At 45.0% G+C, this 25,501-nt stretch overlaps 1 protein-coding gene across 5 annotated transcripts in view; it reads right to left on the reverse strand.

Moving 5' to 3' along the window:
• LOC8051749 (focal adhesion kinase 1) overlaps nt 1–24,126 on the reverse strand; it is a 49,171-nt gene extending 25,045 nt beyond the window's left edge. For 4 of the 5 annotated variants that reach the window (XM_042286781.1, XM_040220613.3, XM_040504597.2 and 1 more), the window contains exons 1-17: nt 23,955–24,126; nt 21,056–21,143; nt 20,879–20,955; nt 19,343–19,460; nt 16,630–16,770; nt 15,602–15,679; nt 14,293–14,397; nt 11,955–12,066; nt 8,319–8,340; nt 7,836–7,897; nt 7,705–7,755; nt 7,348–7,445; nt 6,953–7,040; nt 6,543–6,643; nt 4,865–4,980; nt 933–1,123; nt 119–323 (exon numbers count right to left, since the gene is read on the reverse strand). In XM_042286781.1, coding sequence (XP_042142715.1) covers nt 119–323; nt 933–1,123; nt 4,865–4,980; nt 6,543–6,643; nt 6,953–7,040; nt 7,348–7,445; nt 7,705–7,755; nt 7,836–7,897; nt 8,319–8,340; nt 11,955–12,066; nt 14,293–14,397; nt 15,602–15,679; nt 16,630–16,770; nt 19,343–19,460; nt 20,879–20,955; nt 21,056–21,143; nt 23,955–24,007 — 1,706 coding nt within the window. In that variant the 5' untranslated portion in view covers nt 24,008–24,126. Of the gene's footprint in view, nt 1–118; nt 324–932; nt 1,124–4,864; nt 4,981–6,542; nt 6,644–6,952; nt 7,041–7,347; nt 7,446–7,704; nt 7,756–7,835; nt 7,903–8,318; nt 8,341–11,954; nt 12,067–14,292; nt 14,398–15,601; nt 15,680–16,629; nt 16,771–19,342; nt 19,461–20,878; nt 20,956–21,055; nt 21,144–23,954 lie in introns of all 5 variants that reach the window. The other variant, XM_040504595.2, reaches the window with a different exon arrangement.
• Between the last annotated feature and the right edge of the window lie 1,375 nt (nt 24,127–25,501).

The raw sequence follows: 25,501 nt of genomic DNA on the forward strand, positions 1-25,501 counted from the left end.
AGAGCTGACCCCGCAAATGCCACGCATTTCAAACCTCGTTCGAGAAATCCGACAATGCGCTTATGAACACTGGCCTACAAACCATACGGTTAGTTGGGCACGCGCGCGGGCGGCTCACCTGAGCACCTGCTTGACGTCCCTGAAGCAGGGCCGCTTGGACGGTTCGTACGACCAGCACTGGGACATGAGGCTGTACAGGCGGGGTGGGCAGTCGGGGGGCAGAGGCAGCCTCTCCCCGTCCTCGATGCGCCCAATCACGTCATTGTTCTTCACTCCCTGGAAGGGCTTCACCCCCAGCATCAGGATCTCCCACATGCACACACCTGTGGTCACCAAAGAGAAAAAAAAGTGATAAGAGTGAGGCATCTCGGTTCCAGAAAACACGCTGACTTCTCTCGCAGCATTGATTTCTCTCGTCATACTAATGTCCGTCGTCACAATGGCCCTTCTCGATATGTTGATCTCAGTCAACACGCTGATCCCTCCTTGCACAGCTGCCTCTCTTTACACACTGATTGCGTTCCACAGATTGATCGGCTTCATACTTAGTATCTCGACACAATGATCTCGAGACACGCTGATCTTTCAGAACACTAGTCTCACAGGCCATTTTGTGAGCCATTGCAAGGGGATGGCAATTTCGACAGGAGTAGCCCATTAAATACTGAACAGAGAAGAAATCATATGTCTCGTCGGGAGTTAATTACTTTACCGCATTGGATGAGGCAGCTAATTGTATAATTTGAAATGAAGAAAGATAAGGTCAGATAAAAAATAAAAATCCTAGGGCTAAACCTAAAAACTAGGGCTGGACATTAATTAAGCCAAAGATAACAACTAGCAATGGCTTAGTAGGATGCAGTATGCAAAGGGAGATATACCCCACCCACGATGCGCGAGTGAAACGGCAACGCCAGCCGCCCCTCGCTCACCGAACATCCAGACGTCGCTGGCGGCGGTGAAGCGCCGGAAGTTGATGGATTCGGGCGCCATCCACTTGATGGGCAGCTTTCCCCGCGACGCCTTGTAGTACGAGTGGTCCTCCACCCAACGCGACAGCCCAAAGTCCCCCAGCTTCACGCAGTCGTGAGACGAGACCAGGACGTTGCGTGCCGCTATGTCCCTGCGAGACGGCCATGATTGAGTTGCCACAAGCAAGACCTCACCAAGCAGTCCGACTAATGCAGTACCATAAACAAATTGAGTAATCCTGTGTTAATTTACAGTACAGTCAGAGTGATAGCTGCGACACGTCACGGCAAAGTTCTTGGGCTTCGGCACTGTAAGGCGCGTGAACAAAAGCGTTTGGAACAAAAAAAACATCCGACCATTTTGTTCCGAACTTTTGTTTCTTTTTTGCTCCAGAGCGCGTGACAGCCCCTCTCCTGGCACAAGCTCTTGACATTGACAGAGTTATGACGAGATTTTGTTACCAGTTATTATTTTTTTTTTTTTTAGAGCGTGCATACAGTCGGCAGGGGGGTACTACAAATTCCGAATGCTTTTGTTTCTTTTTTGTTCCAAAGCATGTGAACATGCATCTCCCACACGAGCTGTTGGCATTGACAGTGCTACAACGGCATGTTGTTATCGGCTATTTTTTTTTTCCCCAAGAAGCATGTGTAGTGGTCATCAGGTACTACAAAAACCTGAAATACAAAGCAGGTTATTAAAGGCACCATGAAGGCAATTTAATTTTTTTTAAAAGAGAAGGTGTTTTCGGAAGCATTGGGGTCCTGGCATGCCACACAATTTTTTCTAGAACGTTGTGACTCTTATTTCTGTACCTGCAAATAAATTTGCGAAACCGAAACAAACATTCAGATTTCTTTCCTATTCCGCCTCTGGAAAGAGAAGTGACGTCAGGGAGCACTGTCGGCATCGGTAGGATTTAGTGCACACTCAGTGTGGCTCCTGTGGTTTGCTCTAGTGCACTGCGGTCTGTGAAGAAAACCTGGAAGAAATGGACGACAACGCTGCGCTTTCCTCAGACGCGGGAACTTCATGTTTTTACCCAAACTCCGGCTGACGTGAAGGTGCTGCTCAAAGTCTTCTGGTCAGAAATGCAACGAACAAATCCTGACACCGCTGTCCACAGCCCTACGCAAGACGACGGCGCACAACCAAATGCTGCACATTGCAGCATCGGTCGGCAGTTTATGCAAACTAATGTCGCCCGATCGACCGCACGTCTTTAGCCGACCTTTCGCGCAACCTACTACTGCACATAAACGCGGCATGATTGGTGAGACACCAGTTCGCAAAGCGAACACGAGACGACGCACGAAACCAAAACCAAGAGTCCGCCGCCCCCAGCACTCGAGCCTTTTTCTTCTTTTTTTTGCCCATGGTTGCTCGATGCTTGTTATGCGCCCGAGGCAGCAGTGCGGGATGCGTTCAACCAGTGACAAACGGAGGGATCGCTTCAGATTATGCTTTTATACACGGTATGAAACCTATTAATTCCCAAATACAACTTCAAAAGATTATCCAATGTTCAAATAAACTTTTTTCATCACATCTCACCACCGAAATCGAAACCAAGAGCACGTCTATCGTTTGAACCAATCGCCAAACGATGAGCCTGTTGTCGTCACGCTTCGACGGCGCACTTTAGTTCACCTTTCTGCCGCCGCCTCGGTGGGGTCTCAGGCATCGTTCCCGGCGCTATTATTACCGCGCCTGTTTGCTCGATTGGTGCGGCACCCAAACTTCTGTTCGGGCTAGAACTTGGTCAACAGTATCTGAGATGTGCCTGACATCCATTTCAATCGTCGAATAAAACTTCGAAACTGCCTTCATGGTCCCTTTAACGCCGTGGCCTTTCATACTCTCCAGCTGCTCTCCTTCAATGCACACAGGTGGTTGAGCTCCTCGTCTACGTCTCTGGTCACATGACCTCCCTATTAACCAATCGGTGTCGATCCTCTCCCACCCGTCAGTCAATCAGTGTTGGGCCTCGAGGTCACGCCTTTATCTGGGTTTCAATTCTATCTGGGCTTCAGGAAATGTTGAACACCTACACAAAGAATGTTTCACAATACAAAAAAGTTGCCGTTTTGTTGTACTAGTGTGGCGAAGGCAGAGGTATCACAGAATGTTATGTTTTAGTGTGGAGAAACTGTGTACACATGCAAAGCAGCCCCATGTCGTGCAAGAGAAGTGTGTGTGAGCGCCCCGTGGATGACTTACTTGTGGGTGCCATCTTCTGCGGGTGCAATGTATATGCGACTTTCTCAGAGCCTGTTAGAGTGCGAGATGCTGTAGACTGAGCGTGCGGTAAACAGAACAATTGACACCAGCTCGTGGCAAAAGAGAACCAAACGCTTGGAACTACCTCAACGTATTGCGACAAAGGAGTCTGCTTTTTTGTTTTACAGCGATAGCTGTTATGGGTTCCTCCCACCAGTGGAAAGGATGTCTATTATTGATGTCATAGCTGTTGTTGTAGTAGTTGTTTATGTTGTAGTTGGCAATGTAGGGCGGCCGTCGTTGATGCTGCTAAATCCTTAAAGAAGAGTGCCCGCCGTCGCCCGCCAGAATTGAACCCGGGGGTCCACCGTGCGTGAAGCTGGGACGTTCTATGCTCTAAACTTGGGGGTTTTGTACGTGCTCTTTAGGAAAAAAATACTAGCCTCTAACAAAACATTGTTGTAGCACTGTCAATGCCAAGAGCTCGTGCCAACAAACACACATTCACGTGCTTCACAACAAAAAAGAAACAAAAGCGTCCAGAACAAAATGTAAAACAAAAGCATTTGGAACAAAACATATGTTTACTCTGTTCCGAACACTTATGTTCGCGCACCCCACTGCCCCATGGTGCGTGAACACAACTCTGACGCCCAACGACTTCGCTGCGACGTGTCGCAGCTATTGCTGTGGCCATGCCCCCACCGAGCCCCAAGCCTGACCCATAAATCCATCCCTACAGCGGATCTTAAAAGTAGAATCTTAAAAATGCCTATCATCTGGCACCCGTCAATCGTGTTGTTGTCCTCCTCGCCTGAAACTCAGATTAATGCAGGACTGCTCAACTTTTTCCTTCTGTCGCTCTCCCTTGCACTCTTTCGCTGGGACAGCCCAAAGCGCGCTCGTTTCACGAAGCAGAGCACCACCGTAGGTCTAAACAAGCAATGTTTCACCCCCGCCGGGAGTAACTCTTCAGCCGCTACTAGCATCCATTCAGCGAGGAGGCGATCACTGCATCGGTGCCCGTCGACTCCCATCACTAACACCCAACTGGATATGGTTAGGCGCCAGTCACATAACACATCCTGCATTAATAAATCGGTAAAGTTTATTCAATTTCTTAATAACTAGCACTGCAGAGTCCTGCAGATGGTACAAGCTTTTCTATAAGCAAAGCCTGCGCATCTGCATTACTGCAGAGCCCACGGACGGCCAATCGCTGCTATGCACAAAAAGATGCTGGCGAATAGCGAGGCACCAATGACAAATTAAATACCACCACGAATCTCGTTCTCAAGCTGGAACATTGTCGGAGCCTCATCATTCGTCGTTCCCTTTTCGTAAATGACGACGACGGGCATTTGCGTCCCAAAGTTTTCGAGTGTTTCAGGCGAGGTAAGCTCATTCGTAAAAGAGTTAACGAGTGCAAAAACGATCTCGGTTCGGATTCCGCTTCGTTTAGCGCCGTGTCTGGCCGACAATCAGTGTCCGACGAATCGACGTCTAGAAAACCCGAGACCGAGAAATGGAGAAGGGGGACGACGCACACACAAGTGCCGTCCCCCCCTTTTTCGGTCCTCGATCTCAGGTTTTCGAGACGTTGAAGGTTCACCGGAGCACCTGCATGTTTTCTGTTATTTGTTTACGAAACGGAGAGAACCAGCGCGCTTACCTGTGCACAAACTTCTTGCTCTCGAGGTACGAGAGAGCAGTGCTCAGTTGGTAGGCGTACTGGATCAAGGTGGCCAGGTCTAGCCGGTGCTTGTTGCTCTGCAGGTAGGCTCGCATCTGCAGTGTGCAACGCCCCCAGTCACGAGCTTGTACGCTTTTGTTTGTGCGAGGGAATCTGGGAGCTGCAGAGTGCACAGGTAGACTTTGGGGTCTTAAAAGGACACCATGATTTTTAAAGTTTATGGACCTATCAGATAGCTGACAATACTACTAACTGAGATCTGATCCAGGCAGATAATACTGTGCTCCAGAAATCGTTTACTGTGAGATACCGAGCAAGCACCCACCCCAAAGATGGAGATAATCTGGATAAGCTGGGGGATGGGTGCTTGTTAGGTTTAAAAGTAAAAAAGGCAGGAAGGGAAGAAAGTAGGGTGGGCTTCACCGCTTAGCACCAGCATGTGCGCATCAAGCTTCGTTGCACTGTGGTGGCACGCTGCGGCCGACGTATGGGAGCATCTCAATTAGCTAGGTGTGGTCAGAAGTCTGGGCGCTTAATTTTTGAACATTTCATAAGTGGCGTGTGGGCGCTTACTGTGACACGAGCACATGCTCGGTGTTTTCCGGTAAATAGAAAATGAACCGATCTCCTCCCTTCTTCTACAGTCTAAGATCAATTATTTTGAAAACATTTACTACGTCCCCCTTGCCCCCATCTATTAATTAGACTGTTTCACAATTTTCCTAATGAAACATGTGCATCACGTGATACACATCGATTCAGGGGCAGAGCTAAGGGGGCGGGGGAAAATTGCTACTCCCTGAAACTCTCAAGAGCAACTTTCTTTATGAAAAAAAAAAAAATGACATCCACCAACTTCTTTAAGGAAGAAATGTTTAGTTCTTGGTGAAATGACAAATATTAAATCAACAAAAATAGACCAGGGCAATGCTTTCCCACTGACGTCACATCTGTCCGTGACGTCCAACCTCTGAGCAGAACAACCACCCCCCTCCCTTTGCCCTCCAAGCCCCAGGCCTAAACCATAAATCCATCCCTGCATGGACCTTAAAAGTAGATGTCTCAAAAATGTCTATCATGTGGCACACGTCAACCATGTTGTTGCCCTTCTAGCTTCTCAAGATCACGACAGCAACAGGATGATGATGAAAGCAACGCATTCTCGCAATCGAGCTTAATTACGATTTAATCCCAAAAACAACCGCATCTCCACGTGGTGAATGATGTTGATTGGGGCGAAGCTCTGATGGTGCTTGTCTGCGTAGACGCTGAGCCGCAGCATGCCGAGCCTTTCGTTCATTTTCAATCCATGTCACGCTGCGGTCAAATGCTCAAATGCGTATATAACCACGTTCCATACCACACATCTTCTTTCTGACATGAGTGAAAACGAACAAAAGGCTCGGCATGCTGTGGCTCACCGTCTACGCAGACAAGCACCACCAGAGCTCCGCCCCAATCAACATCATTCAACACGTGGAGATGCGGTCTTTTTTTTTTTTACACGAGCACCGGAGCACGTGCTTGTGTTCTCGTGAGCACGTGAGCTTACGAGCAGGAGCACATGCACCCGACAGTGGACGGACATACGGACATGGCTAGCCTCTAAGGAGCTTCGCCCCTAAAACCAGACGTGATCGCAGGAGCGTCCACAGACCTCTCCGTGTTTGGCGAGCTCCATGACTATCCAGATCGGAGAGTCAGAGCAGATGCCGACCAGCCTGATGATGTGGGGGTGGTCGAACTGCTGCATGATGTCTGAAAGTGGCAGAAAGACAGGTTTTAGAAGATCAGGCAAAGCCTATAAGTAGCCAAGCTCCTAAAGCCAGCCCTAAAGACCAGTTCACGCATGCATTTCAGAGCTGTGCAATAGCACAAAGTCAGCACCGAGTCGGTACATAAAGCTCGAGCTTTATATACCCTATCGTGCCTGCCAATTCATTAATTACAGAAATAATCTAGTTTCCATTACACTTTTCATACACCTATTCAAAGCATAGTCACTGCGTGAAGTCAGTCTCTACCCAAAAACATCTGGCCCTACGTACGGTCACTGCAAAAACTCACAGGCCTCTTCGAGGAATTTCTCTCCCATCGCCTCCTCCGTCTCCACTTTGCAGGTCTTGATTGCCACCGGCACAACTTGGTTGTCTGCCTACGCCCAGAACAGAAACAAGCAACATTAACATAAGCAAACAACATTAATGTAAACAAAAATAAATTAACATAAACAGACATACATTAACATAAACAAGGAAAACATAAACAAATTGCATTAACATATGCTAACATTTACATAACCATACACTGTTCAAATAAACAAACATTAACATACGCAGAATTAACATAAACCAGCAGAATTAACATAAACAATCTAAGAACATTAACATAAGCCAACATTAACATAGTCAAACAACATTGGCCTAAACAAATGCTAGAGACCTCCAAAGGCCAATGCCCACCTTCAGAACGTAGGTGCCCTTGTGGACGTCTCCAAACTGCCCTTCTCCGATGATGTCGCCCAGCACGATGTTTGACCGGCACAGCTCGTAGTCTTTGGCTGCACAGGGAAGAGAACAATTAGGCTGCAAAGTAGTACTTGATAATAGCGTAAACTCCGCTTACATAGTGCTTGCCTCGTGACAGTCAAAGGTAAAGAGTGACTAGATAGTTAATACGACCGCCCTGATAATATGTAAACAGTTTCTAGCGTCACGCAGCAGACAGTTGTGACACCTGGTCAAGCAACCAATACCCAATGCTTTTTCTAGTGAAATTTGAAACAAGTGTTTTTACGCCAGAAATAAGGAAGAGCTCACTTGCTGGTGTTGAATAATCTCCTTCTTCATCCACAATCTCTGCATAATCCTCTGCAAATAAAAAAAAATTTTTTTTTTTTTTTTTTTTAATTTTGTTGCATTTGGCAAATATTGCTCGGATTTCGGCTTACCCGATACACCATGTTTCTTGGCGTCGGCCGAACTGGAATGATTCCTGTGCTTGAAGCCTGACCTGTAAAATTCGGCCCCCCAAATAAGCCTTAGGAAAGAGAAACCCGTAATGGCCCAAGGTATGGCTGGACATTAAATGCCCCATTCAAATCGTATAGTACTTGCAAGTAGCACGATATAGGATTGATTATACCCTGCAATGCCAAGAATGAATTACTTTGAAACCCTACTAGGTAGATGTCATAATGAAAATCAGTCAATTTAGGGTTCAAGGTAGATTTATGAATGACTATAAGAACAACAAATGAAATTCAACCTTATTAAAATGTCCCCTTTAGCTGACTCGCTCAAACAATACTGAAGCTCATTACGCACTTTATTGACTGCCATGTTGTTGTGTTGACAGTGTTCAGACCAAGTAGATTTCAGGCAGTGTTTTGGAGATGTAAAAAAAATTAAAAAAAGCCAAAGTTGAACCTTACCTGTATTTAGGTGGATGTGCATCTGAAAACAGAGAAGTAAAGCACCTCAGTGTGAACACTAATAAAGTTATAATAATACTTCCACATTAGCATTTTTCCCCAAAAGTCACTGACTATCCTAAATGTTATATAAAACGATATATGTTTGCTTAAAACCTACATTCAATCTATTGTGTAAGTGTTCCATGCTTCTATTTATTTATTTCGTAGCAAGAATATTTCTAGAAAAAAATGACAAGTCTGCTATTTGTCATATTTGCCACGCTTTATTAAAAATTAAATTATTTTTTGATTCACCAACTTGAATTTGCACACACTAAAATTTCTGCCCTTGTCATTTGAGTATTAAACATTTCATTGCTTTGTTTTATCAGTAACGGTGCCACTGATGTTCATCCAATAGCTCCCTCCAAAAATGAACCTACATACACACCAGGCACGTAGCCAGGATTTTGTTTCGGGGGGGGGGGGGGGGGGCCCACCCATGACAAAATGCTGTATGAGGGGGAGGGGGGAGAGGAGGTCCCAGCACAATGGAAGATTTCGGGGGGGTGGGGGGGGGGATCTGGGCCCCATGGGCCTCCCCCCTGGCTACGTGCCTGATACACACTATCAAAACTAAATGGATTAAATAAATTATATTGAAACTGAAATGGATTTACTCTTGTCGTTCCTAACATCCATCAAGGTCCATTTGTTCCCAATTTCTTAAATATACAAGTTTAGCCTTTGTCAAGTTACATGCAGCACAACTTTTGTACTTCTGCCTTTTTACAAACTGCACACATTATAATTGAGTTGTGCCTCTCAGGACGAGCATGACAGCACACGTGACTAATTAAATGACATCCGAACACAGACAAAAACAGGACAGACAAAGCCACAAACCTGGTTCCGTTTCCTCAGCAGCTTCTATGCGGACAAAGCACATGGTTAGCAACGGTGGTTAGCAGCAGTTAGTTGGCAAGCATCTTCACAAGCACGACGGCACAGATGAAGCACACACAATTCAGCTGAAGCGTCCACGGCAACTCGAGCCAGGCAACACGACTTAAAATAAGGGTTGACTCCTTAATTTGTCAGGCAACTAAAACAAGAATTATTGCAGCCTTATACATTATGCATGCTCGTACGGACTGCCATGTTTTATTGAACAGAAATACTTTGACTATCTCAGTTAGTTTCAAAGTTACACAAACTACACATTGCTCGATAAATTCAAGTGTTTCAGTAGAAGGCCATTGTTGTTGATGCCCTCGTGTCCAAAAAGATCTGCCTGATGTTAAAATGTGTTACAGCTTGGTTTTGGAATTGACATTATCTAACAAAAACAAACAAAATGTTCGCAATAAATGGTACTCAAGTACTGCTCTAAAAATTGCTCATTAAATTATAATAAAAACCAAACATCCACATAAATAGCTTTAAGGCAAAGTTTGAATGTCCTTGGAGAGCTGCGCATCAAGAACTGAGGCCACCTACAAAATTGTTTTTAATTAATTAGTCATTAATTTGAAGTGCACATGTGTAACTCTGAAACTGCTTGACAGGGCCCAATTACTGTTTTTTGTGTTGAAATGATAGCAATGCTTTCCTGAGCAAGCCTAATTTGTTTGCTCTCATTCTGGAAGTAATAAAAAAGAGAAGCAACCGACTTTCATTGTCTAGTTTCCCCTTAAGATACAGGAGCACAGTAAGAACAGTCATTCTGGTTTGGCACTTTGTCAATCTCACAGATTTATGACACAAGTTAGCTTTGTCAGTCGGTAACGACAAAATAGTCTAAAAGACAAATCTGAAACTTCTAAAAGCTAAACTGTAGAGGCCACGGTAAATTAGAGAAGGAGGCAACTTACAAATTTAATGAATGGTTGCAAAGACACAAGTAGGAAACGCACAAAGTGGTTCTAAACAGGCTTCGATAACAGCGCATCATCTGCGTAATTTCCCTTGCCGTCATCTGTTTCAAGTTGTTTAGCATATTTTGAAGTACATAGTTCTTATAGGTGAAGATTTCAACCAGCTCTCCCAGAATTTCAGGCATTTAGTTTTATACACAAGAAAGATTCACTGCAACAATGTGCGAGTTCAATCAAAAATTGCTGTGTCTAACTTTCTGGACCATGGCCAAGACCGCTAGAAAAAACAGAGCCGAGCTACACTTTGTTAGTATTTCAGCACAGCCACACTGACAGCCACATTCAGACGACACGGGTGCGGCATCTAGCCAGCGCAACACAGACATAGTAACATATTTTGTCAAATGTATTTTGACCCTTTCATCGGTAAAACATACATTGCCGCACATACTACATTGCCGCCAAAAACACAGCAAACAAGCATTTCCACTTGCAGAAGAAGCCGAGCAAAAAAAGAATCCCCCCAAAAATTTGCCTGCACTGCGACATATTCAAGCATAAAGTCGCAGCGGCGATAGTATTTCTGAGCGCATTACCGGCATCGCAAAGATTTGCGATCTGCTTCCATAAAACGCAATGGTTAACCCACCACATGCTCTGTGAGAAGGCAGACACCTGGGCTTTGTTTACACTTGGTGAAATTGGGAAAACAGCCTGTTAGAGTACGCTCGCAACGATTCAAACTCGGATATTTAGTACTCCTATTTAAAATATTTTGTTGCCCTGCTGCTTTTAATGTATTTATAAGCCGTTTAACCTTCTGACGGTCAAGTTTTTTTCCCCAAAAGGTGCTTCTCAGTGGTTGGGTTTTGTTTCCAAAGAAATAGGTGGAGAAAAAGTCCATGCACGAGTTTTTCCTTAATTATTTAGTGATATGTACAGTGCTTGCATGCCGTTTAGGCTTAAGTGTCAAATATAAAATACAGAAGGCGAAAAGTTGTCACCTTTCTTCATTTCGGTCTTATTTTGGCGCATCTGCTTCCACGACATTCCAGCGGCTTCAGATTCCTAACCGGAGGTACTTTACAGAGCTTCTCCGTTTGATGACGAGCTCTCATACTCTGAATTTAATTCCGGAAAGCGTTGGAAGTCTGAGGCGGAAGAGCCAGCGCTCCCATCGGCAGTGCCAATGGGAGCGCTGGTATGCAAAGCGAGCATCACATGCACGGAGCGCCTCATTTGAAAACTATAAATTGCCCAGCAAAGTGAAACACTGTGTGAATATGATGCTTATATAGTTCACCAAAGACATAACAAATAGCAACACCTCCTAAAGTGTGCCTAGTTTTGCATTTAGGTGGGCGCTTTCAAATGTGCAATCACCGTCATACATGCACGGCAACAACCATCAGAGGGTTAATTCGAGTGGCGTCTTCGTATAATTCATACTTTTTGTTCTTACGGCCCCGTTGAGCGTGCTGCTTTCCAAGCACCCGTGCATGGCGGAGAATTAACACCCGCAGAGCTCGCTGCTGCAAGTGTTGCTTCTCCGCAGTGCACCGGTGGTCGGTAAGAAGCGCACTCAACGGGGCTAATGGTCGACATTGGACGACTTTTTTGCCGGACGAACAAACTTAATTCTGTTTTGCTGTTTGTTTTGCCGGGCGAACGAACTTCATTTTGTTCTGCAGCTCAGGCTGGAGGCCTGACAAATGAAACTCTTCCCTGCCGTGCTCATTCCGTCGGCGACTGTGGCAGACGCCGACGCTGGGCGTACCTTTCCTGGTCCAGAAAGACGCCTGGGTGCCCTGAATCAGGCGGCAGTATCCGTCGACGAGATCGGCGATGCTCTCTGCAATCGCTAATGACGGGCAGGAGATGCTCAGCACCTGGAATGTAGCAGGTAGTCGAGATTAGCTTTTTTCTAGTTGGTTGTGATTAGCATTTCACCGATGTTCCTGCCGACCGAACCCGATGCAAGATTTCAATTTGCTGAGTTCACCGTTGATTTAAAGGATATGATCCAAGCCCTACTATAGATACGGCGTTGAAGCCAGAGCAACTGACACTGAGAGGATTAGCGTGAAGAGCTAACGTTAATATTTTAAAGCGATAGCTTTACAGGCAACATTTTGTGATGATTTCAGTGCCGGAATTTATAGTCGCCTGTCGTTGCGGCAGAGATCAAAAAACCTTCATCTCTCCCCTCGTGGCGCGAGGAGAGAGAAGTAGGGTGTTTCTATTGGCCGCCCCACTGGACGAGGGAAGAGAGGAGAGCCCCGACGAACCGCCAATAACGGTGCAGTGACGGAGAAGCGTCGGGGGAGCATCTTCCCCCGTCATCTGCTAACGATCGCTTCAATACAGGTGCCTTCAAACATTACTCTCGTTATACGAATTCTCACTTTGACAGTATCCAGTTGCTACTTGTAATGTTGGAGTGGTTTAGAAACTTCCACCACGTTCCATTTCACTATAACAGCGGTTGCCAACCACCGGTCTTTTGGGGACTTCTTCTCGATCGGCAGAAGTGACGGCGAACGCCCCCATTGGGGAGGGGGGGGAATAAATGATGATTACAATGACAAAAGGGCAAAGAAAACTAAATGCATGCAAGCCAACTTCAAAGCTCTGAAATATAGATTAATCAACCCTACTCATCTGATGCTCATGTAAAACAATCAACATCAATTGAAAAAAAAAAAAAATTATTGCTTTGGTGGCTAAGGGTTTTGGGGACCCTAAGAAGGCCTTCAGATAACACAAAGGGTCCGCAGACCCCCCTTTGAGAACCATTGCACTATAACATCCACAACTTCTCGAACCCAACTCGAAATGTAAAATATGTGGTACCAAAACTCGTATCATTATAAGTATTATTGTCTTTTTTTACCGTAATATCCTGAGAGATACCCCACCTAAGATCAAAAGCAAATCGGGTGAAAAAAAGGAGTGGGCTAAGTCCTGGTGTGCAATAAAGAAAAGGTGAAAAGTGCTAGTTTTAGATTAGTGGGGCCCACGAAAGGTGGGGGCCCATGAAAGTTTCTGGAGTCGTGGTGCATACGTAGCGACGCATCTGCCTGCTATGCGAACCGAGGCCCCTCCTTGAAGTGTATGCGGATGTCATCTAATTTCTGTACTCCTCCCATTCGTGTCCCTGAACACGCACTGATAATGTCTCCCGCATGGGAGACGAAACGTCCAATTAAATTGTTAATATTGTTAATTGCCGAGCCGGTGCAGTTCGCTTTATCATTATGAATCCCGGCTTTTAGAGCATTTTTGCAGTTTTAGATTCTGCGGCCTGTGAAACTTGTGATCGCAGGGAGGAGCCGAGATGTGCAGGTTGAATTTGATTCATCTTTCCGATGAACCAAATTCGACTGCTGTTCCCAGTCAGCAATGTTCGCTTATCTCCAGCCGTGACTAAGTAACACCATTTCTGCCAAGGTCACCATTGGCAGGGCCCTGCAATTACTAAAAATAGGCTATCTTTCAATGTTACAAAAAAAAAATAGAAAACCGTGCCAAAAATGAGGATGGGTCATCTATGGGAGTAGGGCGTCTCTCGGGGTATTTCAGTGCTCTACTTCACACATAAAAAAATTTGAGAAAAGAATGAAAATTAAAGATTGTTTGGTCTAACATGTTGCAACCTTTTAGGGCACTCAACACGATGCCCAATTCTTTTTTTTTTTTTTAATGTTTCTAGAAAAATATTTAATGTACAAAGTGGAGTACACTAAATTTAGCACAAGCCACCAAAGCTCAAAACCAAGCTTTGAAAGTCACCTCACTGTTTTTTCTTCGCACGAAGGATATGTCTTCAACAGACAACAATGGCTCAGTTGCATTGTGAGCTTTTCCAGTTTCAAACTTCTGCTTTTTCACACACTCTGACATAACAACCCGTCGGTCATAGATCCATCCTGCGCAACTCCAACATCCAAAAGACACTCGCACAATTTTACAGCAAGAATATAAGTTGCGAATTGCTCAGGTGACACAGACTAGCGAGTCTGAGGCTGCGATAATCGGCACTAAAAATGTTGACTGCTGCTACACCTTGATGCAAACAAACAAAAAAACAAACGAAACAAGGGAGGAAGCCTCACCTCCGAAGCCCCGGCAATCTTGAGCTGGAGGACGGGTTTGGGACTAGCGTCGTTTACAATGGTCTGTATGCTCTGCACTTGCTGGAAGTTGGCAATGTGGTTGGTCTGTAAGGGTAGAGAAGAATAATCTTGACCGAGCCACTGTCAAAAAGAGCCATAAAGCACTTTTTGGGTCCAAAGGATATATAGGTGCATCTGCACTTGCTGGGGCGCCACCTTGCTGTGGAGCAAGTGGGTAGAAGGTTCACTTCTGTTCCCAACAAACACCGCGAGATGGCGCAGCGGGACAGGAGCTAGAGGAACCGTCCTCATTCGCGTGCACACGTTTTCAAGGCTGTGCGGCGCGCGACCTCACCTGCACGCCAAGCCCCAATGCAACGGTGCCCCGCGACAGTCCTTCCATATTGGTCGTGCAAAAACCATCTGCAACCACATTCGAAGGTGTACACATGTACGAAGAGAGAGTGCTTTGCAGATGCTCAAGGCGTGGCTGCAGAAGATTCTGTCGTTACATCTGTGGTGAACGCCGCGTCTTTTGTATGATGTACGGGCAGTGCGACTGTACGACTGGGATTATCATATGCGAACGACAAGCTCGATGGCATGTGTAATGAGTGTGGCGAAAGCTTGAAGCCACCATGCTGATAACACCAACACCGTGAAAGTCGACAGTCTGGAGCTGCTCTTAATTCCGTCAATGAAGGCAGAATAAAACGACAAAAAAACTGCCATCCTACTAAAACATCATAGTGCCCTTTGGCCAATCCTGGCTTGCCACAGTGACGTTTTTGCCCCACAATTCCAGGGTTGCTCCTGTCTGGAATCTTTTCGTCACGTGACGGAAAGTTTTCCCTCTAGAGAAAAACTAAAACACCAGAGGCTCGCTGCCAACGTAAAGGGTAGTAGACCAATCAGATCGCTCGAAGAACCTAACTGAAGGACGTAAGTTTGGGGAAGCAGCCGTGGAGAGAATCACTGGAAACGTCTACTCTTTCTCAAAACTCCACGAACACGTCAAAAAGGTGGACAATTGGAAACGCCATTTATATTTATGACCTAGGGGTGATATTATTTCCAAACAATTAAAATGCCATATGAAGTGTGTTACACATGCTTCAAAAATATTATTAAAAATTTGCAATTCTTTCTTTTTTAATTTTTATGTAAGTTGACGCCACTTGTGGTGACAAAATTTACTAGAACGGAAAGTGCCAATGTTTTCAAAGCGACTAAGCAGCTTATCTAAGGACCGTGATACTATGCACATCGTCGTTTTATGCCAAAGAATATACTGCGGCTGCACACTGACCAGTCCCTTGCGGTCGGTGAGATAGCCAATGCCAAGCTCCTGGTTCACCACCAGTTCCACTGGAACACTCCAGCCAGTCTGAAAGAGACACAAAGAAGAGAAAAAAAGAAAAGTCACTCAGAAGTGCTAAAACAATTTGGCAAACTCAATGCCGCGCCCGCTTTACAAAGCGCTCTTCAAACGAGACGCTATGCTCAGCTTGCGTACGGAAATGATAACCTTACGTTCGCACATCCGTCTCCGAGAAGACGAGACAACGGAACTGTTACGATCGTAGCAATGTTTTGCACCGTTGTTGACCTTTGCACACTGCTTTGCATTGTTTGCTAGCAACTGTCACGCACTGCCATGTACCCTAGTACTGTATTTCCTGGACTACAGTCCGCACCTGGTGTATAGTTGACAAGGGCCGATTTCAGCCGAAAAAAAAAAAGATTTCCCTTAAATAGTCTAGACCCGGAGTATAGTCCGTAGGTGCCAATTTTAGCTGAGGGCGAGGAAAACACAGTGCTAGCACGATTTCATTTCATTGTTCCACTGAAACAGAAAAACAAAAGCCTGGAACCACTGGCTTCGGGCTTTCGTTTTCCAAACATGCTCATTTCGAGAAAGAAGATTGTTACTCACAAGATATCTCATAGTCTGAGAATAAATTATACTCATGGAAATAGAGCATGCTGGTGAAATTACGGTGTTAGAGGAGAATGACATAGAGGATGAGGACCGGACGGCCCACGTTTCGTCCGGTCCTCGTCCTCTACGACATTCCTTCGCTTCGTCCTCGCCCTGTGTGTTATTCCCCTCCAACAACGTAATAAATTATAAGTTAGAGTAATTTACATGATACACAAGTAAGAGATACGAGTCTGTAATTTGTGAGGGAGCTGTAATTGCCGGATTTGTAGACAGGAATGACGTGGGCCAATTTCCAATCGTCGGGTGGCATGCCGGTAGAAGGCCGAGCTTCAGCCAACATGCCGAGCGTAGCGATACGGCCAAACTTGTTTTTGCGTCAAGCTCGTGCGTACCCCGAGCGCGCACGGGAAGGTCTCTCGGTCGTAGGGCAGCACGGGCCGGACCAGCTCCAGGAACCGGAACATGCACTTGTCCTCGCTCAGCTGGGAACACTTCTTGAACTGAGCCTGGATCAGCTTCCTCAGGGTCTTGGGCTGCACATGTCACAAACGCAATGAGGAAAGAAAAATAAGAAAGGTTAGGGTCCTTTCGGTTATTGACAGGATGAGACCAGCGGGTAAGAGTTTCGGATGCCCCACATCCGGCGCGCGGAAGACGTTTTGGAGGCTCGTGATCGATTGCGTCAATCGATCGCGATCGATCACGCAATTGTGATCGATCGCGTCAAAGCGCAGTGGAAGACAATGCGCGCGTGCTGGAGGCCGGGCGTTCGAAAGAGATGCCCCCGCCGTTTTCCCTCTGTCGGCGACCATACAGGCACGACTGTTACGCACAATTCAACTAAATGTGTTCCGAGCTTCGGAATATTTGGGCTGAACCGAGCAGAGAAAAGGGTGTGTGGGGTAGAGTGCATCTAAAAACTAGTTTAAGTAAAAAAAAAATGAGAGTAAAGTAGTAAGTACACTCGGTGCAATGTATTTGAAGTAAAGTACTATAAATAGAACATACTTTTAAAGTAAAATACAACTAATTTTTAACACAAATCTTTCATTCCCCTATACAATGTTTTTTTTTTCTTTTAGACTGGTATGCATTGCCCCAAGAGTAATAGGGATGCATTAGTTTTTTGTTTCTTTTTTTGCAAATGGCAGCAAATATTAGATAAAGTAAAGCGGCCACAGAGTAGTTGTTTTACCCTGTCAAACTACCATATATTGCCACGTATTGGTCGACTCCAAATATAGGCCTTAACACCCCCCCTCCCCCCCATCCCCCCGCCCCCATATTCTGACCAATAAACAAATTTTTTTTAGTTAATTTATTGTAAATTTTGTTCATATTAAGCCCAAGGTTCAAAAGTTTACCCTTTTACACAGTGACCTCCCTTAGGATCTTTTAATGGTGAGTAAGATCGCCCATTCGCAAGTTGAAAAGCAATATATTGCGACACATGTTCCTTCCCTAAGCTCATAGTTGAACTAACTGACTGCGCAATAGATTTATAAAATATAGTTGTTTAGGAACTGTCTCTCTTTTATTTGTAAGTCAAAGAAAATATCAAAACCCCACCCATCTAAAACATCAACTAATTCAGATGTCAATACAAACATTGCCAAATCTGATCATGATGGTGTGCTGGTGGGTGTCCAAGCCCATACTCATGCCTGCCAGATGCTAATTTACACAAAGACCTCATTTCTGCGCATCACGAATAAATTGCTAGCGATAATCGGTAAAAAAAATAGTCAACATTGCAGAAACAATATTTCCTCTCCGCTTCGCTCAGTGCAAACCTGTCTCAAGAACTCTATTCCACACCTTTGTAGACATTTCTTGCCAAAGTGCATAGTCGGGTCGTGTTTTGCCTACAGCAGCCCGAGTCTAGTGACCCGGGGAGGGGAGATGCTTAATTGTGACGGCTTTGAAGGCCCTGGTTAAGGCGGTCACAAATAGTTTGTACACTAAAATCACTTGAACTTGGCTAGAAAAGTTTACCAGCCAATCACCACAGGTTATTCTTTTTTTTTTCTTTAAACGTCAACCCCGGGGGTCCGGTGCGCACTGACGAAGTCAATGCGAGCCCTTATCTGCACTTCGACAAAGTTCCAAATGAGGGTAACAACAGCTAATATTTTTAATTCCTATGCTGGTGCTGACCAAGCAAGAAGTAGCGAGAGTTCAAAAGGCCGTGAGAAAGCCGCGCCTCCAGTACAACCGGAGAAATGTGTCGTCTGCTCGCATTTCTGGTGAGAGTAGAATATCTCTCTCGGTCATCCTTCAAAGTTGACAAAGCCTCATTTTGTGAAACAAATGTAACGAGACAAAATTTGGGGAATGTACTTCGAAGTTGGGAGTTGTACCTTCCTCGGAAAGTACCAGAAATAATAATTTAAGCAAAGTATAAGCACATCCTCAGAGAATGTACTTCAAGTATAAAGTAAAAGTTTTCTCAATTCTCTTGAAGTAGCACTTTAATGTACTTAAAGTACTTCCCAACACTGAGAAAAGGCCTGCAAATGCAGTCATCTTGCACACTCTTACTCTTTCTCTCTACGCTCATCGAGTGGCAGAAGAAGAAGCCTTCATCATATAAGTTTGAACAGCTACACCAATAGATGATAAGTATGAAAACTGAGCTTGGAACAGTTAAGTCGTCCTTGTGGCTTTACTGGGCCTTCCAAGAATCTTGCACACTTCCTTACACAAATAGGTGCACTTGCTCAAGCCCAACGGATCTACTAATTCGGAGAGTGGTTCGTTCCTAGTTTGTCGACTTGCTAAACAGTTGCAGGTAGAATTACCCAAAAGCCACACACAAAGAATGGGTGCCATTTTACTCCATTATTTGACTGTATCATTCCAAAATGCAAACTAAGCTTCATGTTTTTCTGTTTTTTCTACACACCGAGTTTAGCACGTATCACTTGACTATCACAATCTGAAATGTTTTTATGTGTATACATTTTTTCCATTTACAAAATGTGAAACACCACAACGTATGCTGAAGCTTCCATAGAGTTTCGACTTGTCAAAGAGCTCTGTGTTATGACAGTAATAAGAGCATGCAACTTTCGCGTTGGATATCCAGCAGAAAAGCAGCCCTACCTTGTTCGATGTTATCACGTTAGCTGGCAGGAACTTGTGCAGCCCAATCTCCTTCTCTATGAGCTCGTAGTTGGATTTCTTGTCGAGTGCCGCGTGGGTCATGTCTTTCCAGAACCTCCTGCCAACATCATCAACTTCGGTGGTCACTATCCATGTCATATCATACTTCAGAAGATGAAAACAGTACAAAAGACGACGGACCAGATGAAGGAAGACATGGACAGAGTGTCACTTCATGTCACGCTCATCGCCCGAATCAACGCCAGTCTTTCTCCAATGCTACTCTTTGTGGAACTCATAGTTGACAACAGATGGCTTCCTTTTCACTCACAGCCATGCATTGCCAACTCAGAATTGCATGTAGTATTGTTAATTCAAAACAACATGTATCACTAATTTAAAGCAACTTATCTCGGCAGTATTGCATCACTGAAAAATAAACTTAGGGAAATGAGGCGGCAAACAAGAAGCACTACCGCTAACTCTCAAAGAAATGCCCACCTATAGTGAAGAGATGGATAGGAAAAAAATATCAGGCGCATAATCCTTTGGGACGAGACAGATACAAAAATTAGCGATAAATGTGACTGCACTTGCTACAAACTCACACGATACAGAAACCGATATCGCAGACATGTCAAACCTGTGTTCAACAGTGCTGGTTTTTTACTTTAAAAATGTTATTGCATATAGTTTCATTGATTCATGTAGAAAATAATTTTCAACATATCTAACAACAGTCACGGCCCCTTTACGGAGGACGCATCTGGCAGTTGATACTTGCATCAGCAGTTAGCATGAGTGCCAGCAATCACTAAAAATAGCAATCAAAACAAACATGGCGGCGGCACCATCAGCTAGGTGGCGCAATTGCTACAACCTAATGTGCGCAATAACTCACGCGTGTGACACTACAACCTTTCTTAATTATTATTCATGGCTGCTGGCACACACCACTGAGAGCAGCGATGGAGAATAAAAGAATTGGCAACAAAGACAAGATGGCGGTGGTAAATAAGAGATTTTGAGAACTCACTGGTTGCAGTTTTTTGTTTCACATTTTCGCATTCTCGCTAAACTGCATTGCAAAAACAGTGTGCTTAATCCCGCTAGAAGCACGGCCAGTATTTTTCTCTAACCAAGCAAGTTCATAGCACATTCTATTTTAACTGGTGGCCTGGTGGCTAGAGGGAGTCCTGTCAGATATCAGGTAAATTTGGTGAGGCCGGCAATGTTTCGCTAATTTTCCGCCCTGGATACCACAGCCAGCATTCATTCGAGAATATATACCACCACTGGCTGAAGCCACGAGCACATGCTGAGAATACGCATGGCCTTAAGAAACGAGATGGATGTATGGATGGGCAGTTGCAGTAGTGGGTGGTAACATGTGCCACCAAGAGGGATTGGTCAAAAACAAAGTGGTCAGGTGTCTCTACCCTAGAAATGAGCTTGCATACAAAGGCCATCACCAACACTACCTACGCATACCATGATTAGCTTTGCAGACCTAATAATTACAAAAGAAAGGCTTACCTAATTTCTAAGCAACATAGATGAATTGCCAGATCTTGGTCAATGTCGTTACACTTCACCAGGAAATCACTCTGTACCTGCGGATGAGAGAAAGCAACAGAGTGTGTTTTAAGGTCATGTTTCAAGACGGCTGTCTTGAGAAAGAAAAGGAAAGAAAGAAAAGAAAGAAAAACCCACCTGTTTATAAAAGTATGCGAAGAGCACTGGGTCCTTTTCGTAGAACTCTTTAAGGTTGCTGAGGAGATAACGCACCCTCAGTTCAAACCTGCAAAATATATACACCACGTAAACAGTCTTGAAAATAAAAGAAATGGACGAGATGATAACAAAATAAATAACAAACAAAGAAATGAGAAAGACGAAAGAATTACCACAGCAGTAGTAATCTTTTTCTGTGTCAGCGGCCAAAACGGAAAACAAAACACAAGAGATGCAACGGAATCATCCGCTACTCTAGCATTGCTGGAACATTCTTAGACCATTATAACCATGAGTGAGCAATTTTGACTGTCCATCTTCGATTAAAAATACAAACGAATGATAGCGGAAAGCCATCTTTTTCAACAAAGTTCTACTTTTGTGAAAAGCGTGATGTGCAGGCAAACCATAAATGCTGCAGAAGCGACACTTTTGGTGTCCGGTGTCTCCCCCAACCTAACCTTTTAAACTACGGTATATCCACAAGGAATCAACGGGACAAGGAGGAGAGAAAGATAAAAGGGTATTCACAAGGGGGAGAAATCCCTCCCTTTGATCCCCAGAATGTGCATCATATGGTAACAATGTCACACTTGTGCACGAAGCCTTGCTGATGTAGACATCCCAGGGGGATGGGGAGCTTTTGCTAGGGCTGTGAGATCTCTTTGCAGTTGGCGGTATTTTGTCTACGTGTATGGCAACTTAGATTTTTCTCTGCAGGATGCCGGCGATGGCATCGGGATCACCTGACTTGTGGCTTGAGCTGTTGAGCGTGTTGTTCGTGGCATCTGAAGGAGTCTTCGATATTCACCAATGCCATCCTCAAGCTGCTCCTCATACAACTGGTTTTGGATTCCACATTATTTGTGTTGCACCCATCCATTTAAAAAACCTCTTTCTTTTTTTCTTTTCTTTAGCAGAAAGCACTTCATCGTCTTGTGAACCTAACAGTGCAGCTGCCATAATCACGTATCACCGTTCTATGTACGCCTCCCCTTTTCTCCTCTTGTCAGCGTGCACCAAGCACTGTTGTCAAGAGTGTGACCATTAAATGAGTCTGACAACACTGACATCCATCTTGGCTCCTTGCCATTTGTGGGTTTGCTGGAGTTGGGGACGGAGTCCCACTGGTTCCGCCGATCACTGACGTCACACACATCTTACCGCGAAAGCATCCCCCGTGTGAGTACCCCATTAGAAATTAGAGGAATAGGTCAAACCACACGAACCGGGAAACTGCTGCACAAATTGGCTTTCCCCTGCTACAGATCACCTCTCCCCTTTCTTGTGCTGGTGTAGCAAAGGAAAGCTAACTTAGAGAGACACTGACCTCCCACCCCCCAAGAATACATTAGCTTCTTAAGTGCATGGACAGCACACATATATCACAAAATGAACTTTTCTTCACCAAAAGAATCTTATATGTGGTACAACGCTTCAAATCTATCTTAGACGGTCGACAAAAATCAGTATCACGCTGCGATTTACTACAGAAGTGCGGCCAGATAGTGGAAGCTTGGAGTGAAAGTATTGACAAATGAACTTTCCTCATTCAAAAAATAAAAAGTTAAAAACCGTTTTGGGCATCCAAAACGTTATTCGCACACGGCACGTGCCGCCCACATAATGCTGCCAACATATGTTGGATGCGTCGACAACACCCTGGCTTTGAGCTTAGCAGACAATTTTCCAAATGTTTTAAATACGCTTCCTCGGCGTGGCACATGTCTCTGTAACGTAATATTTCCAAGGTGCAATACTCTTTTTGAACAAATTAAGTATGCAGTGCTGCCTGCGAATGCCGCCGTAGACAGCAGGAAACAGGTTGCTCAGTTTGATATTTTGATTGAGGCAAGTTCATCCGTTCATATTTTCTATCCAAGCTGCCACCACCTAACTGCACCTCTGTAGTAAATCGCAGCGCGATATGTTGAGCAACCAAATTTTCCGGACTGTTTAAAGTGAATTCGAAGCGTCACTGTACAGTCTTTGTCTTTGCCAAAAGTTTAGAGCCCACCGCAGGCATGGCTGGAGCGAGCTCGCTCTGGCTATGCGTGTGGTAGGCTCTAAACTCGTGGCAAAGACTGCACATGCTGTATTTATGTCGCACAACGCACTTTAAGTTGAAAGTGATTTTTAAACTAACTTTGAATTCGAGACATTGACTTAGAAATCAAAGTTGGTAGTTTCTCAATAGCTCCCGATTCAAAATATGTGTAGCAATAAATATATTGCGCTACTATATCTTTTTTTATGAAGTTCTTTTGTGAGATATGTGTTCGATTCGGGAACTTACAGGCGCACTAGGCCACTTTCTGTGAGAGTCTATTTATGGTCATAACTCAATCTGCTCTAAGCATCCTAAGAAACCAAAGGTTTCATTCATGTGCAGCTAATTTCTCTATTAAAATCGGTATCAAAAGATTGATACCAGATGGCACCACTGCACAAGAAAGGGCAGAGCCCTGCCCTTCCCCGTACAATGGCACCCTTGGTTCTCTGTGATTGTACCGAGCTAATCTATCTTTTCGTGCCTATTTTAATGGAGAAATCGGCCACGCACGAATGTTATGTTTGATTTTTTTTAGGATGCTTAGAGCCCATAGATTGAGTTATGACCATAAATAGAGTATTGCAGAGGGCGGTTTAGTGTCCCTTCAAACAAAAGAGAGGCTAGTACAGTTCTTTGCAAGTGTCAAAGGAAGATGGGCGATGGCCGTTTCCAGTCGACCGATCGGATAAGAACAACTGTCACGACTGGCGCTGTTAAACGATCTCCAAAAGGAGGTAACCGCTTCACTTCAAGCATGACACAGGACGGTTCGTCCACAGCAGTCTCCCTAAGAAAGATGAGGGGGAAGTGAGCAAGCGCGCTCACCTCCAGTCGCTGGTGTTGTGCTGCGGGAGGTACTTCTCGACCACCTGGAACATGGTGGTGTCCTGGTGCAGCCACTGCACCTCCCCAGTGGCCGGCTGGTGCAGCCGCAAAGCCAGCAGGGACCCCAGCGGCAGGGGCTTCTCTGACAGCTGGGATTCCAGCAGGTGGATGATGCCCTGCAGAACAGAACGCGGGAAAAACCACTTCAATTTTTTTGTTCCCTTTTTGGAAAAAAATACATTTGCAGAACCCTGTTGCAGACAATGTGTGTCCCTGTTGCAGACAGCCTGTAGCAGATGACCTTTTGCAGACGACCTCTTGGTTGCCTGCAATTATGCTGTCACTTGTATGGCCCACCACCGACATCGCGACAATAAGCAGCGCTGCTCCGTCGCTGCTGCACCAAGCATATTTTGGTGCCATTTCATCAACCCTCTAGTAAACCTTTTCAAACTGGGTTCTTATACAGGGTTACTAGGAACCCTAAAGTATTCTAGTTGATGGACTGCCAAGCCTGAGAGCGACCTGCGGCAGAACAGGCACACGCCGTGTCCGCCCTCGCTGCTGTGCCGTTGCCAGGACTGCAATGGGCAACGGTACGACACCTCCTACATCGTCGGACAGAAATTGAGGGACTGCATTTGAGGACACGGTGAACGAACCAGAAGGGAGACTTGTTATAGGTGCCATATCGATATTGAAAGGTTTGAGGATTCCCACAGTGAACAAGCAGTACGGGACACTTAGTACGGGGTATCCCCAAAAATAATTAGTGTATTTTTTTGCCACAAATATAAACTATGCATCGCCGAATGCTCTATCTCTTCCCAGACGTGGTGCTAGCAAACCGCACCAGATGCGAAAGTTTTAGAGCTCGCTGTTATCTAATTCAAAAGTTATAAACGATTTTCAGAAATCTTCGATCGAAAAATGGCGGCCTACGAAGCCCACACTTACACGCGGATGAATTACGTCGGCTACCGAGAACAGGCCCCATTTTCCCACTGAAAATTTCAGAAGCTTCTCACTTATGACTTTTGAATCAGTTCAGGTTTGGTTCTGAAAATGCAACAGGATGCTTAAAGGGAAGATGGGGCACTTCTGCATTTGAGAAAAAATGCTTGAATTGCGTTCATTTGGTCTTTAGAATAACAGATATCACAATTATATTTTAATGTGACGCACCGGAGAGCCATAAGAACAATTTCAAAATAGCGCCGAAGCTCCGCCCTCCTAGCATTGGGCAGCCAAAAGATCCGTCAATGACGTCACGTATAGCGACTTTCTTTCACGTTTTCTCGCGTTTAAGAATACTTGCGCAGGAAATGGTTTCGGTATTCGGGTTCACGGGGCAAAAATACACTAGAATTCACTTCTAACTCATTTTTCTCAAGAAGCTCCGTAGCTTCCCTTTAAGCTTCGCCTTTAAGAGTAGAATGCGACAGCTAAACATATAAACCCCCGCTCGTTCCCCAGCTGTGCAAGGAGGTCTGTGTGGCCTAGACGGAAGCATGTCTGGCTCGCAACTGAAGGGTTGTGGGTTCGAA

Source organism: Ixodes scapularis, unplaced genomic scaffold, assembly GCF_016920785.2.
Source record: "Ixodes scapularis isolate PalLabHiFi unplaced genomic scaffold, ASM1692078v2 PGA_scaffold8__174_contigs__length_109621045, whole genome shotgun sequence".
Lineage (NCBI taxonomy): Eukaryota > Metazoa > Arthropoda > Arachnida > Ixodida > Ixodidae > Ixodes > Ixodes scapularis.